General features: G+C 43.6%; 1 protein-coding gene across 4 annotated transcripts in view; it reads right to left on the bottom strand.

Moving 5' to 3' along the window:
- Window positions 1–16,038, bottom strand: part of GRIA1 (glutamate ionotropic receptor AMPA type subunit 1) — a 381,310-nt gene extending 365,272 nt beyond the window's left edge. For all 4 annotated transcript variants that reach the window (XM_003404615.4, XM_003404616.4, XM_064278580.1 and 1 more), the window contains exons 1-2: window positions 15,573–16,038; window positions 12,476–12,613 (exon numbers count right to left, since the gene is read on the bottom strand). In XM_003404615.4, coding sequence (XP_003404663.2) covers window positions 12,476–12,613; window positions 15,573–15,654 — 220 coding nt within the window. In that variant the 5' untranslated portion in view covers window positions 15,655–16,038. The remainder of the gene's footprint in view (window positions 1–12,475; window positions 12,614–15,572) is intronic.
- Window positions 16,039–16,380: the final 342 nt, after the last annotated feature.

Below are 16,380 nucleotides of genomic sequence, written 5' to 3'. Positions count from 1 at the left end.
CTCAAAATTTATTACTCATAAGAATCACCTGGGGCTCTTGTTAGACTATCAATTCTGATTCAATACATGTGGGGTGGAAATGCAAATTCTCAGCAGGGGTTCCAACCAGAATGAACCAGTTTGCAGCCTTGCTGCTACTATCCCACTTGCGAAAGCAACCCCAACATTAATGGAGCAGGGAAGTATACTTCTCTCAAGGAGGTTGGGGACAGATGAATAATAATAATCAAATAATAATCTAACCTAACATGATGCTCCACAAATATCAACAATTGAATAAATGAATGTTGTCCTCTAGATCAACTAACCTTTTAGCTAAACCACTTCGAGTCATAGCTTTTCTAGCCATTACAGTCATGTGTCTCGTAGATGTTAATTTTAGGGTTTCAGTTTACTTGTGAATCTACGGCCTAATATAAAAGAACCACAACACCCTGTTCTTCTTGGACAGGAGCCAGTTTAAGATCCCTGCCTGTTTACTCCAACCAAATCCACTGCTGTTGGGTTGATTCGGACTCATAGCGATCCCATAGGGCAGAGTAGAACTGCCCCATAGGGTTTCTAAGACTGTAAATCTTTACGGAAGCAGGCTGTTACATCTTTCTCCCTCAGAGTGGCTGGTGGGTTCAAACCGCCAACCTTCTGGTTCGAAGCTGAATGCTTTAACCACTGCACCACCAGGGCTCCTTCTGCCTGTTTAACAGAGGTTAAAGCCTCCTTCGTTTGATCCTGGCTCTCCCTGTGCCCCCTCTTCAGGCCTAGGGAAGGCTTCATTCCTGCCAAAAAGTAGAGGGGATGAAACCAGTGAGAAAAACCTACCATCTGCCGATGTGGGCTCATCAGATTTGCAGTCAAGAATCCAACTAGGACCATTAAAGAATTTGTGTCTGATTAGAGCAGGAAATTTCTTGGTCATTGCGAGAAGGTATAGGTGGCTCAAAGTGACCAGATATCTTAGGAATGACATCCCCAGGGTACAAAGAGTGGCCTAAAGAGACCACCTCCCCCCCAGTCACACCCATGAGTGGACAACACTTCCTAAAACCATTCTACGAAAACAGTTTTGTTCCTAGTTTGATGAGGAATATTGAAGACCCTTCTTGACTTTGACTAACTGACCAGCCTGCCTGGATTTTAAACCTTTTGCCTGCCCTGATCTTGCCTGACTCACCGGAATCCCTGGTATGTAATTCTCTTATTAATAGTCCTTCTGGCCTTGGCATATTGACCCTTGGTCTAGCTACAGTCTCTTTAAATTTTTGCCTCAGAAGAGATGAAACAGTTGTAGGACATCATTTTATTTTTTTTTGTCCGTTGAGCATCTAATCTCCATTCTTTTGGTAATAACATCTCAATTTCCCTTGGGGAACTATCCCTCCCCCTCCACCTTGCCGTTGTGGACTGACACCACCTCAAGCTCTAAGAATGTTCACGTGACCAGGCCTAGGTCAACCAAAAGATTACAGCATCCTGACCACTGTGGCAGCTTCAGAAATGGGCATGCAACCCAATTTTTGTCCTATGATATCAGGCCCAGGACTTTGGTGAAAGTGATGAGGAGAGGAAAGTTCCCTTTCTACTGATCTTTAGCTGGGATAGGATCTGACATGTCACATAAGTATGCCTGAGAGTGAAATCAGCATAGAGAATAGCAAAGCCCAAAATCTTGAGAGTGTGTTTCAGTTCTGATGACACCCTTCAAGTCCCCGAACCCAGCCATAGCTAAAGTCAACACTATTCAGTTAGTTGAGGTTTTTTTTTTTCACCTGTAACCAAATGAGAAATGTCTTGGTCACTGGGAGAAAGTATAGGTGTCCCAGGGAATTCTGACTGTTGACTGCCCCAATGGGGTTTTCCTGTTGTCTCTATAAGCAATTATTTCTTAAACCAGGACACAGTCTGGCCCACATATTTAGTTTATGTTTGTGGACTGAATCACAAGTGAAAGGAAATGCTTTCAGATTTAGGGTTGTTACATACTTGGATCCACGGTAAACTTAGCCTACTTAAGATTTCAGTTTTCCCTATCCACAAAATAGATTCATTCATAGATAATGACCACTCTCATAGGAAAACACTAAAGATTAATTAGTCACATTGTACTTATGGTGCATTTATGTTATTAGATAAAGAGCCTGGTTAACTGTATCACCCTGTGTTTGCCTAGCACTTCTGACTTTTCAAAGATTTTTCACATAAGTAATGGCATTTGCCTGTTCTAATAACTCTGAAAATCCAGAATTATCACCCCATATTTTTTTATTATACTGGAGGAATGAAACAGGGCACAAAAAAGGGTGAGACTTCTCAAGGTCACACAAGTCAAGGTTAGAGGTGACACTGAACAAGTTGCTTCAATTTCTGCATACTTTAACTACTCAATTAAACTTCATTGGAAATAGTTCTGCTGGTCTATAACCAGTTGCCGAGTTGACTCTGACTTATGGAGACCCTATGTGTGTCAGAGTAGATCTGTGCTTTTTAGGGCTTTCAATGGCTGAAATTTTGGAAGTAGAACTCTTCTGAGGCACCTCGGGGTAGACTCGAACCCACAACATTTAGGTTAGCACTTGAGTGCATTAACCGTTTGCACCACTGAGGGACTCCTCTGGTCTATAACACTCTTAAAATCAGAATAATATATCCAAAGGATTAAACTTTCATTGAGATAATCATTACATTATTTTTTTTAAAAAAGAAAAAGTTGGAAATAAATGAAATATCCCATAAAAGGAGACTAATTCAATAGATTAGGATACATATGTACAATGGGCTTTTGCTGTTATTGTTGGATGCCATCAAGTCAATTTCGACTCACTGCAACCCCATGTGACAGAGTTGAACTGGCCCATAGGGTTTCCTAGGCTGTAATCTGTCCTGATGCCAATCTTGAGGCTGTTCTGTCATGGAGCCATTGGGTGGGTTCTAAGCACCAAGATTCTGTTAGTAGCTCAGCAGTTAACCGTTTGAGCCATCAGAACTTTTAGGAAGCCATTAAAACGGAATATGTACTATGGAGGTGGGTGCTGCCACAAGAGGGGAATACAGGATCCACAAGGAAGCAGGCCAAGGGGCAGTCAATGGAATGATGAAAGCCCTCCCTCACTCTCAGATATCTTGGAATGCAATGCAACCAAAAACACAAAAACACTGCTCACTCTTGCTCCCTCTGAGAGCTCAGTTTCCTCATCACTGAAAAGTTGAGAATAAAAGTAACTCCTCCATAGCATTTTATTGAGTAGAAAGAAGATTTGAAACCCAATCATTTGGTCCTTCTCATAATAACCACCCCAAGGCTGATATTACTCTTGTCTTTATTTTAAAGATACTGAGGCTCAAAAAGGAGAATTGACTTACAATAGCTGGTCATCTCATCAATTGTACAGCTAGGTCTTGAATCAGAAATCCTTTATTTAGAAAATGGGACTTAATTTAAGACCTTTCATGATGATAGTCCAGAAGGAGCTGGAATGAGCTTTCCATTTAAGGTACACCTGGTTTTCACCCCATCACTTTCCAGCTACACAATAATAACAGCCCACCGAAATTTATAGCTCAGCCCTTAGAACTCTCAAAACCTATGATATCAAAACACTATCCAACAAAACAGCAATAATTCAGGGTTATTCTCATCACTGCACCTGAAGTTTTATACTATGCAGTCATTCATGCATTCACCCACCACTGTTGACCACTGTTGTATGGTGAGGATTGTGTTGGAAAGGTAAACAAAAGAAGGTCAAGGCTCTTAAGCTGCTTTCCCATTGAGCAGATAAGACAAGGTCCCAGTTGATTAAAATCCAGGACAAAGTGTAACAATTGCTATGAGGAAGGTAACCAGGCCTGAGTGGCAGAGGAGGGTATAGACATGGGAAAGTCTAATGAAGAAGATGATGCAAGAACTCAGACTGACCAGAAGGACAGAATTTCAGCAGGGGAATAGGAGAAGAGTGGTTTGGAGATGCAAGCGGAGGTGCAGCAGTGTGGATATGACTACCATCATGGGGTCTGGTTTGACTAGGGGTTGAGACTAAACTGTAGTGTGGGCCTTCTTTGCTGATGAAATAAGTGGGGACTCTAGATGATTGTATGGACTCCATATACATACATCAGACTGCCAGGCTCTTCACTGGTCAGTTCCAATCTCAATGAGCACACCCAGGAGCCCACCATACAGCGACATAGGACAAACTCACCCTTACACTGAATCATCAGTATCCCTCTCCCCCAGCATCCCCACCCCTCTGCCCATCTGCCAGACTCCAGCTTACATTGGTGACAGGAGTAAAGGAACAAAGGCCATTGCTGGACAAGCAAGATGTCTCCAGGGAACATGAACATGGGAAAGTGCTCTCAAGCATCTCTCGTTCCCGGTGAGAAAACAGAAATCTGAGCATGTCACTTCTTAAAATCTATCAGTGGTTTTCATACGGCTTTTGGGATAGAGATCAAAATTGATAACAGACCCATAAAGCCTGGTCCCCACCAGCCTCTCCAGTCCTGCACCCTCTTGTTTTCTCCCCCGGCCAGGCCTCTGCCTAGAAAGCTCCTAGAATACTCCTCTGAGGTCACCCACATGCCACTAAAGGCTTCAATTCTCAGCTCAATACCTATCCTACAGGAAGTTTCCCCAGCCCTCTGCCCAGAGCTGGTTCCTTTGTAATATGCTCTCATAGAATCATATGGCCTAGCCTTCAGCACATTATTACAACCTATGAGACACTCATTTGTGTGATTATTTGATTAATAGCTTCATCCCTCACTAGCCAGTACAGTGAAGGAGCACAGGGCTATTTTCTTCCTTTTTTTTTTTCATGATAGTACTGGCACTCTGTAAATACTTGAATACTGAATGGATGCACCTGAGGCTCAGGGTAGGCTTAACCCCTGAATTGGCCCACACAGCGTGGTATGGATGTGCATGTTGGTAGGGAGCAGTCCAGAGCTTTCATTAGATTCTGAAAGGGTGTAGGTAGCCTTCCCCCAACCAAAGACTAACACAAGAGCCTCTTTTCTTGTTTACCTAATGTGTTTTCTATATGCTCTCCTCATAGAAATACAGACCCAAAATGGCTCAGAGATCAGTTGAGCTCCATTTTATAAATTAGCGTGAGAGGGGCTTGCTTCTCCAAGATCACCCCTGAACCATTCAAGAAGACAATCCAGCATTTGAACTCACATCTTCAAATCCCAATTCAGTGTACTTTTTACTGCATCAAATGTGGTGTATATATATTTTATCCTCCTGTCTACATCCTACCAAATTCAAATGTTCTTGTTCTTTGAAATCTGGTCTGATTCCTTTAACTGTAAGCTTTCCCTCCCTCTAACTTCTGCCTGCGTATGTGCAAGAGAAAGAGAGTGAAGAGAGATTCTCCCATATATCATAGTTTTTTTGTGCATCCCTATTTCCTCTTTAAGACTCTGAATCCCTTAAGGGGAGAAGCAACACCTGATAACATTTTATTTCCCTCAATTCCTAGCGCAATGCTTTGTAGTGGCAAATAAATCTTACCTCTTGAGTCAACTCTGACCAATTTTTAGTAGCTGCCTAGATAGAGTTGCTATGAGTTGGAATCAACTCGATGGCAATAGGTTTGATTTTTGGCTCCAGGGTCCAGGGTGTACGGTGAGAGGGAATTGAGGCTGTGCCTAGATGGAGTGGGAAGGAATTCTGTGATGATGAATGAATGTTGCATATAAGGCAGTGGAAGAGACAGTGATGGCATGGGTGCCACGCAGAAGGTGATAATAAAAGCGCTTTAAATGAATGAATCTTAACAGTTTTCCAAATGTCCTATATGACTACTTTATCCTGAGCAACCGAGAGAAGAGCAGTGATTTCACCCATCCCAACAGAGCCATTCTATCCAGAGGAAGAAATGTTCACAACAACTTCTCTGCATAAAGCAACACAGAAAAGCTTAATGTTACTACTGACATAGCTACAATCAACATAGACCTTTCACTGAGAACATACGCACCTGTGGATACCGGAGCCAAACTCTCAACTCCCTACCTCAAAGAAAACAGACATATGCAGAAGCGGTTGAAGGGAGAAGAGGAGGAAAACTGTGAGTTTACCCATTCAAAATATTCTCCTCTCAACTCCACCACCATCTCACCAAAATCTGCCCCATCCATCAATGCCTGCACACATTCCCTTCCTCCAGGGAGCCTTCATTGTCCACAGTCAGCTTCTGCCTCAGAAATCTTAGCTCTTAATGCTCAGTCATAAACTTTGCTGTGGCACTTCTGTTGGGCTCTATGACTGCTATTTCACTTTTTTGTGTCCATAGAGTTGTCTATCTTGAAAGGAAGACAGGTGACAACAGAAGAGCTCACTGAGTTTTGAAGCCCCCAAAGCTGGAGTCAAAGACTGCTTAGGCTCTTACTAGCTGCATGATGGAAGTCCCTGGGTGGTGCAAATGGTTAGTACACTTTGCTGCTAACCAAAATGTTGGCAGTTTGAGTCCACCCAGAGGAGCCTCAGAAGAAAGGCCTGGCCATCTACTTCTGAGAAATCAGCCCTTGAAAATGCTAAGGAGCACAGTTCTACTCTGACACACATGCAATCACCATGACTCAGAGTCGACTTGATGGCATCTCGTTTAGCTGCATGATATGAAGAAGACACTTAATCTCTCTCAGTCTCAACAGTATCATCTATAAAATGGGGTAATAATCTTTCAAGATTGTTACAACACTTAAATAAGACAATATATGACAAGTATCTGGCATACAGTGGGTCTTCAAAATAATCTTTGTTTATCCCATCAGCAGCTCTTCATTCTCCTTATTGCTACATACAGACTGATGTTTTGAGAGCAAGGGTTATACATCTTTTGTGTCCGCTACAATTCATTACAGAGTGAGAAACAAATATTATTAGAATGAAATAATAAAATGACAATACTGAAGGAGATAAATCAGGTCTAAGTAGATGGACCTGCTTCCAGGCTTGGGCAAGCAACATAATGTTGTTATGCTCGCACACATACAATAGAGAATGGTGATGATTTCGGCAATACTTCTCAACTCGAGGCAACAGAATCTAAGCAGGAATATGGGGGTCCACGGTTGACAGGCTCCCTGATTTTTTTTTTCCAGAGAACTTGGGAATCTTTATTTTTATGTCTGATTTTGATCTTTTCAAAGCACTATGCAGCTCAATGAGCTCTGGTAGGCACAGCGATTAAGAGCTCGGCTGTTAACCAAAAGGTTGGCAGTTCGAATTCACCAGCTGCTCCTTGGAAACCCCATGGGGCAGTTCTGGTCTGTCCTATAGGTTCGCTATAAGTCAGAATCAACTCAACAGCGGATTTTTTTTTATAGTACAGCTCAAACAAAAGAAGCCTGTGGATTGTTAGTTTGCAACCCTGAAATTACTCAGGAACTCTCAGGTAAAAACTAAGAGGTCGTCTGTCTGTTGCTAGTGTCTAAATTCTTGTTGGAAGGTCTCCAGGCCTCCCAGTCAGGTAGACAACAGGGGGAGTCCCACTGGAATTTGGCCCGCTACTGTCTACTTAATTGTCATTGAGGCTTTCACCATTTTCATGTTAAATGATTCCCCTGACTCCTGAAACGTTTGTTCATTTGTGTAACAGGCGTCACCCTGTGTCAGGTATTCTCAGCAACACCAAACGATAGGTATACATGGTCCTTCTGGACGGCAGCTCACAGTCTGGTAGGAGAGCTAACGCATAAACACACAAGACAGGCAACATTGCAAGACAAGTCAGCCAGGGCTCACAGACTCAATGCTTCCAGGAACCGGGCAAGTAAAGAAAACGAGAGGAGTGGGCAGGCTGGGACGTAGGGTCAAGATGGCATGAGTGTTCCCTGCTGCAGCCATGCGAGCGTTATCCGGGCCCAGAGCTGCCAGACCTTTTTGAAATTTCAAGAAGGTCAAAATACCTAAGTGTCGACATAAAATTTCCTGATTTGTAAACATTACATGGGCCTGAAACTGTGCTGAAATTGGCTTGTGGCTAGCCATTTGGTGACCCTTTCTGCAGTATCTGAAACCACTGTCCCAGTTTGGCAGCCTGATTGTGCCCTGTACCAGTTTGTTCTTGTTAGTTGTTGTCGGGTTGATTCTGACTCATGGTGATGCCATATGTGCAGAGTAGAACTGCTTCGTAAAGTTTTCCAGGCTGTAACCTTTCAGAAGCAGGTCGTCAGATCTGTCTCCTGAGATGCCTCTGGGCAGGTTTGAACCGCCAACATTTCAGTTAGTAGTCAAGTGTTTAATCATTTGTGCCACCCAGGGACTTCTGCAGTATCTGATAAACACTAAAGGAAAGGCGCGGCAGGGCATGCCACACAATCACAACAGAGGGGGAACAAGGTAGCATGTCCTCTTTGTCCTTGCACATGCTATTCCCCCTACCTGAAAGTTCCTGCCTTATTTCTTTCCCAACCCACCCCCACCCTGTGATCTTGTCTTCCTGGAAAACTCCCATTTTTCTTTAAAGCTCAGTTTACCACTACTCTGTGAAGCCAACCCCACTCCTTAAGGTACCTCTTACACTCTGTACAAATCCCTGCTATTGCACTTACAATGGTACATTTTAATTTTCTCTTTACAGGACGGTCAGCTTCACTAGGGATAAAGTCCTCCAGGGCAGGGGACGTGTCTTACTTTTGTCTGCATTTCTAGTGCTTAACACATGCCTGGGTTTGGTTAAGGACTCAGAAGTGAATGGAGGATTTTTTAAATTAAAGAAGAGTTTCTCAAAGTGTGATCTCCATACTAACTACCGTATAGTTCCCGGAGGGCTTGCTCTTGCATATTCTGATTCAGGAAGACCAGTGCCTGCCCCTGATTCTTGCTTTAAACAAGGTCCCTAGATGAATCCTGTGTTCACAGAAAGTTTGAGAGCTACACTGTAAGCCCCCCAAGGAAAGGGGTTGTGTCTTCTCCATTAGCCATTGCATTTGTAGCACCTAGCACAGTAATTGGCACGAAGTAGGCATTCAGCTTATATTTGCTGGATGGATGGATGAAAAGGCAAGAATTAAGTTTCAACAATGCTCCTCAGACTTCTAACAGAAGCTTTGGCTGGCATTTTCATCCACCCCATTGTTTATACTCACCACAAAGGCACCAAGATAAGTTACAGTTGATCAGCACCTGGAGCCCTGGTGGTGCAGTGGCTAAGAGTTCAGCTGCTAACCAAAAAGCCAGCAGTGCGAATCCACCAGCAACTCTTTGGAAATTCTGTGGGGCAGTACTACTCTGTTCTGTAGGGTCGCTGTGAGTTGGAATCGACTCGACAGCAATAGGTTTGGGTTTTTGGGTCAGTAACTGCTGTCTCGGTGGAAGCCTCCCTACCCCTGCCTCTGTAGGCTTGTAAGTATACTGCAGTCATTTGGATTGCCCTTACTGATTGGCACTAGTTTTTTTTTTTTACTGATAGCAGGCAAAGAAAGCATGAAAAATCAAATGCAAAGAAAACACTAAATTTTCATCTTGGCTAGTAGTGTTAGCTGATACTCCTCTTCCATCTTCCCTACTTTCCCTATTCTGTAATCACTGCTCTTTGTTTTTAATCCCCTCTTGCTAACACATCTAGCAGGTATAGTTCTTATTACACTTTCTCTCCCTTCCATTCTCCACCCTCTGGTGGAGGGATAATGAATAGCAAAATGCACAGGAAAAATAAAGCAACAGCAAAAATTTAGGAAAACAAAACAAAACAGATATGGTTGTTTTCTGGGGGTAAGACTGACTTGGGGTAGTTAATTTAAGGTAGCTACTTTTTTTTTTTTTTTTACTAGTCCATATTTCAAAAAAGCATACATAGTCAAATCTGAATAAGATGCTTTGCTTGGTTTTCTATAAATAATTAATTAACCCACCCTGCTCAAAACTACTCGGCTTCCTTTGATACTTTTTTCTTCATTCAAACTGGGACATGTATAAGATTTTGCCACAGTAATGGACCACAGTGAATATAGCCCCAAAGGGCTCCTTAGCCTCACATGGAAGGTAACAGAATCTACAGGCAGTCTGGGAATCACAGTGCTACCAATGCCACCCGAATTGTCCCACATTCTCTTTGATCTTGGATCTAAAGGTCTAAACACAACATAGTATTATTCCTTCTCAGAGAAGCCCCGCAGCAATGTTCCCTGCTAGACTCTGAGCTATTTGAGAGCCTGGGTATTTTATCACCTTTGTATTTCCAATGTCCATCTCAATTCAAAACACTGAAGAAACATTAAAAGAATGATTAAATGAACAAGGCAGGACTTCAGGGAAAACTGTAGACTGGTATATAGCAGGAATCAAGTTGAACTAGATCCCTCCATGCCAAGTTCACTGACCACAATGGATAACATTGCCTGTATCATATTTCTTCCTCCCTAATAACTTTAATAACTAGCCAACAACCCTGTTGGAAGTGAAGTCTTAGGTTGTGAAGATAACAATACAGAAGCATCACCTTTTGCCTTAGAACACTTCCTCCTATTTTTGCCTTTTATTATCTTGTCCTGCCAGTCAACATCTTGACACTAGGATAGCAGTTACTGTCTCTCCCCACCAAGCTCTGCTGCAGACAGTGCTCAGCAGTGCGAGTGAAAACACATGCCAGCCATTTATTCTTCTTGATTCTCTTAGTAAGTAATCTTTCTTGAGTAACGGACCCCTTTGAGAGTATGACAAAATCTATGGAGTATGAAAAAAGGACTCCTTCAAAAAGACCTTAAACTAAGCCAAATTAAAAAAAAAAAAAAAGTAGGTTATCTGATAGCTAAATACGTACTCAGTATTATTCTAGTTCTTCAAGGAGATGTTCTCACAGAACTACAATTCAACATCCAACAACTAAAATTCAGCTCTTTTTTTGGAGGGTGGTGAGTAACACAGTAGACAAGGTTTTCAACCTCAGTATTACCAAAATGCAGAAGCGTTATTTTCTCTGTCCAGTGGATCACTCCTGAACAAAATCCCTGCTACGATTGAAGCACCAGAAGTTTTTCTCCTTAGGTGCTTTCCCAGGCCACACTTGACAAGACCCTAAAAACTCTTCCATTTCTTGGGTATTTTCAGGTTACATAAGGATCGGTGTCTCTATCAGTGGCCAGGAACATAGTCCTTGGTGTCACAAGACCACCATTTACCTCCTGGATGACCTCAGGTAAGTTTTATAACCTGTTTCAGCTTTAGCTTCTTCATTTCTAAAGAGAATACAACACATAGTACTCTGCAGGGCTCCCGCAAGGATTAAATGAGCCAACATATGAAAGGCAATGGGTGTATTGCATGGGCCATAGGAAATGCTCAAAAAATGGTAATGAATATTACTATAGTCATCTATAAAACACTTATCGTAGTTCTTGACACACGGTATGTCCTGAATAAATAGAATCTGATATAATTACAATTCTTGAAATTCATAGTGATATTAGTTTATGGGTGGTCTCAGAATTAGGCAGAATTCTGAATTCTCATTTTGAGCCTTCAGAGTATGTTCAGTTCAAGTCATTGAGAACCTACCATGTAGAGACATGGGTAAGAGATGAAGGAAATAGGGTCCATGCCTTCAATTACCCACAGCTCAGCAGAAGTCACCAACCCAATAGTGGCCCACAAAGTCTATGGTGCCAATTTTATTCAGTTTTGGGTCTGAAGTTGTTCTTGCCCATTCAGGTCACACTTCCATGCCATACATTCTTACTTAAGCTTAATCCCTGCAGGTAAAATGTCACTACTGGTTAATTTTTATACTTTAATCTGACATAAAATGACAATCATACAATCACACAGGTTTCCTTTTCAGTCTTAGTTGCCAGAAAAACTCAGAATGGTATTTGTTGCCTGCGTCTTGTAATGCATTTAATTCAGATGCTAAGCTCTACCTCTCCCTTCTCCTTCTTGAGGTCACCATCGTTCTATTTCATGCTCAAAGGCCATCCTATAAACTTCGATCTTCATTTCAAGCCGTTTTGGAAATAATCAAAGCACATATTTTTTAATAACTATTGTTCATTTCCCAAAATGGGAAATCACACATACAACTTCTCACCTACCCCTTGTTATCAAACCACAGGGACATCTCCTTTTAACTTGTGGATAAGAAAAGCCTTGAGCATTTTAGACCACATTCTCCAAGTCAGACCCTTGACTCTACACCTCTCAGAAGTTTCTTATGTGTGAAACTCTCTCAGCTGATCCAGAAAACCTTGGCAAAGTAAGGGAGGAGGAGTCAACTCAAGTACCTTTCATGGTAGCATTTAGAAGTTAACTGACAGTGAAAAAGCAAACCCATTTCATGAAGTGTTGCAGGATGTGAAACAACAGCTGCTGGAATAACTCAAACGGCCCTGGAAATTTTTCTTGGAGGGCTTTCACTTATGAAGACGGATGACAACTCCGTCATTTTTACAACACCACCGCCTACCCACAGGCCCTCCGCTCATTGGTCGATCACAGAAAGAAATCTCAGAAATAGAAGCAATTACTTACATCTATAGGTCATCTCAAAGCTGTCGCTGATGTTCACAATATCAATCTGGGGAAGCAGCTTTGGGGGCTCTGTGAGTTGCGACAAAGCAAATCTAAAAGCGGCATGTTCCTGTGACTGCTGGTTTGGAAATAATCCCCCTGTGAGGAAAGGAAATACAACATGGTATCTGGGCAAGAAACAGGTTTCAGTTCCTTAACAGCTCACACCAGACAGGCCCCTTTCTTCTGCCCATGTTAAACCCTCTAGTTGTAGCCTTCACGGGAGGGGATGAGAGTTCAATTAGACTCAACCGGGCACTGAGGCTTAAACTTCTACAGGTAAGCTTTGATGTGACAAGGGCCTCCAACATCTATCACTCTGCTCAAACATCTGATCGTTCACCCTTCGACTCAGCTCAGGTCAGGGAAAACAGGAGAGCAGTGGCACGTCTCTTCTTCCTCCTGTGTGCAAACCACCTAGGTGACCTATGCTCTCGCATGCGCATAAACCCTCACTGTGTCTGTTTTGTCCCGTTATCAGACCCATTTCTTACCACAGAGCCTTATAGGAAGTGGGTGCTAATAAATGTTCCTTTAGTAAATCTAGCTCTGGAATCTCCAACATTATACCTCTTTGCTTTGGCACTTTTGTTCTTTGGCCTGGCAAGAACTCTATGCAATGTAACCATTCCATTCCATAGCCTCTAAGGTTTATTGCTCATTTCCTCTTCAAACTCTTGATTTTCTGCAGTGATTTACTTCTTCTTTCACCACCCATGATCCCAGCTACCTAGGAATGACTTGTTACATAAGAGATTACCATTGTGAGTATTGGCATGGTAGAACACTGTGTTTCAAAAATGTGCAGTCTTAGGAAATTCAAGAGGATACAAGCATTCTATTCTAGTAAGAAGCACAAAAAAGGTGGCTGTTGGGGCTCCTGTTCCGAGAAACAAGAGTCCGTGGCTTACCTTTGTGTTTACTGTGGACATGCAAATAAATTAAGATACATTTCTGGGGATTAAAATCAGCTATTTCTAGAGCGTGAACTGTAATGAACGCTTAGACATAAGTTCCTCCCTGAGCCAGCAGAAATCGCAGCCCAGATATAATGTACTTCTAACTTCTTATACAGTGGGTACATGTTTGTTTTGATGAACCAATAAGTAGATTGCAATGTTTTTGTTAGAGAGCATACAAGTAGAATCAGGTATTACCTGATGGCGGTGACATTTTTCAGCTTTTGTTCTACAGTTTCATGTTTCAACCTTTTCTTTGAAAACTAAAACAGCACTGGTTTTATCAGTTGAACAAGTACGTTGGGGCCAAATTTGGTAAACAATCTGCAGAGATACATGAGCGAGCGTCCCATATACACACACACAAAACATCCCCATGCGTTTCTAGCCACAATAAAATACACAAATATACTTGGAGAAAGCCAAGTCCACACATCTCTGCAGGGGCCTTTGTACTTGGCAAAGTATGGGCAATACATAAACAAACACAAACAATGCCACACTTTAGAAGAAGTGATTCACTTTTAAAGAGAAAAAACAACAAAGACAACAAACACTGTGTCCTTGATTCTGAGGCGACGGACACCTTCCTCCCAGATGACCACACCCCAAACACTTCCCTGTCCCCTTCCCCCTCCCCTGCAATGAATGAAAGAGAAGGTGGGAGGTGGCAAGTTAGAAGGCTACAGGCTGGGTTGCAAGGGAAGTATCTCCTAGAAGGCAGGAAGTTTTGCATGTAAGGCCCTAACACACATATACACACACACTTCAGAATACAGCTTAACAGGTGTCAGGAAACAGCAAGTTACTCCATGGCTACTCCAGCCGCCCTGGAGTCCAGTTATCAAGAGAGGCTGAGAGGAGTCCGTACTGCAGCATGTGTGCTCCCAGCCAAACACCACCTGCACCGCATCCCCCCACAAACACACACTCACACAAAGACCACAAAGCAACAGAACTTTCTCTAGTGGAACTACCTCACCATCAGGGGAAAGAAAACAGAAGCCAAACCAACCAAGACACCTTCAAGCAAAGCAGCTTGCTTTATTTGGAACACACAGCCCTGAAACGCTGCTGGTCACACCAAAGCCCTGAGCCTCCTGCAAGGAAACGTGTTGTTATTGGTGGTTTTGCTCCTGTTTGTTTTGCTTTTCCTTGTTTTTTTTTTTGGGAATAGTGATATCTATTAGCCACCCCATAAAATACAGAAAGGGTAGGGGTCCTTTTGGAAGCACAACAAGTGGGGAGTGGAAATGGGGAGCTAAAAGCCATGCAGCATGCAGTATGTTGAAACCTGCCTCCAAGTTGAAAGAATGGAGCCCACTGATGGGGACTGCTAACAGGAGAAAGGAGCATGTGTGTGTGTGTGTGTAAAAGGTAGAGAACATCTGTGGACAGACAATTTAAGGCGGGGGGGGGCAGTTGCAGGAACAGAGGGAAGGCAGGCTGGGAAGTTCCAGGACTGGGAGGTGGGGGCCAGCAGCCCAGCAAGGCAGACAGCAAAGAGAAGGCAGCTAGGGGAGTCCAGAGCAGGAGAGAGAGCTCCCCTGCCTTAGAGTCGGGGCATCGGGCATTATTTCTGAGGCTGCCACAAACCCAGCACCCTTCACTGCTTTAAGAGGGTTTCTTGCTGCTCCCTCAGCTAAGAAATCACTGTCCCCTCAATTAAACATATATATGCATTTTAAATAATCACACACATCACTTATATTTATATAAATAAGTAAAATTGGATACCAGCTATCAAGCAGTGGAATTAACTCCTTAAATGCCCATCATTCCTTTCCTTGCTACAGCCTGATCATTATTATTATTTGACTCCAAAGCAGTGGTTCCTCCATTTCACATACTCATGGCTGGAGTGTGAGTGGTGCATGTGTGTGAGTGGTGTGTGTGTTTGTGTCTGTACACACTTTCCTTTGCCCCTCATCTCATCAAGAGGAGCCCCCTTCCCATGCTGACAGTCCAAGTCCCCCTTCTCTCACCACACAGCTTTTGATAGCCAAGCACAACAGCTCGTACTTAGGGAGGTGTACAGATCCCCTAAAACCACTGGCCAGACCCAGAAAGTCCCTCCCCAGGCTGCCCCTCTCACTCACCGATCTGGATATTGTTGGGGAAATTGGCACCTACTACCGTGCCTAGGAAACCGGTGCAGAAGAAGGCAAAAATGTGCTGCATATTCCTTTTTGCATTGGCGAAAAAGAAGCCCAGGTCCAGTCATAGATTTGGTGTGTCCCCCCCTTCCCTTTATTCCTCTGGCTGTTCTGCCTCTTCTTCTTTTCCTCCTGCCGTTCCTTCCTTCCTTCCTTGCTTGGTTCCTTCCTTCTGCGAGGTTTGTCTGTTTCCCTTGGAATCCGAGCACTTAAACTGCAGCGTTAACACCAACTGACAGCCAGATTAACTGAGCACAGAAGAGAGAAGCCCGTCCTCATGCGAGCTGGAGTGCTTCTCCCCCTCTCCCTCTCCTCTTGCAGCCTGCCTCTCTCTCCCTCCCTTGCTCTCGCTGGCTTGCTCGCTCGCTCTCCCCCTCACACTCACACAGGCAGCGAGCTCTGTGCTCATACCCACCGAGGAGAGGAGCCAGCTCCGAGTTCCACAGCTGACCTCTCCTACCTACCCCGCTCCGCCTCCCATCCTCCCCTCATCCTCCTTTCAGCGTGTGGGGATGGGTGGGTGGGGGGTGATATGTGGAGCTTGGTCCGGAAAGGGGCAACCGCGTTCCCTTTACCCTCCCGCATCTTCCTCAGCTCCCTCCCCCTGTCTCCCAAACCGGGCAGATGCTACTGGGAATGTGGGTTCAGCTCTAAGTCAGTAGGTGGCAGGGGGTCCCCACAATAGTCCTGGATCCACCCACGGGCTGATCTAGGTCACTTTTTCTAGGAGTGCAACGGGCTGAGCTGGATA

This window comes from Loxodonta africana, chromosome 2 (genome assembly GCF_030014295.1).
Source record: "Loxodonta africana isolate mLoxAfr1 chromosome 2, mLoxAfr1.hap2, whole genome shotgun sequence".
Taxonomy (NCBI): Eukaryota; Metazoa; Chordata; class Mammalia; order Proboscidea; family Elephantidae; genus Loxodonta; species Loxodonta africana.
This window is presented reverse-complemented; position numbering and strand designations above follow the sequence as displayed.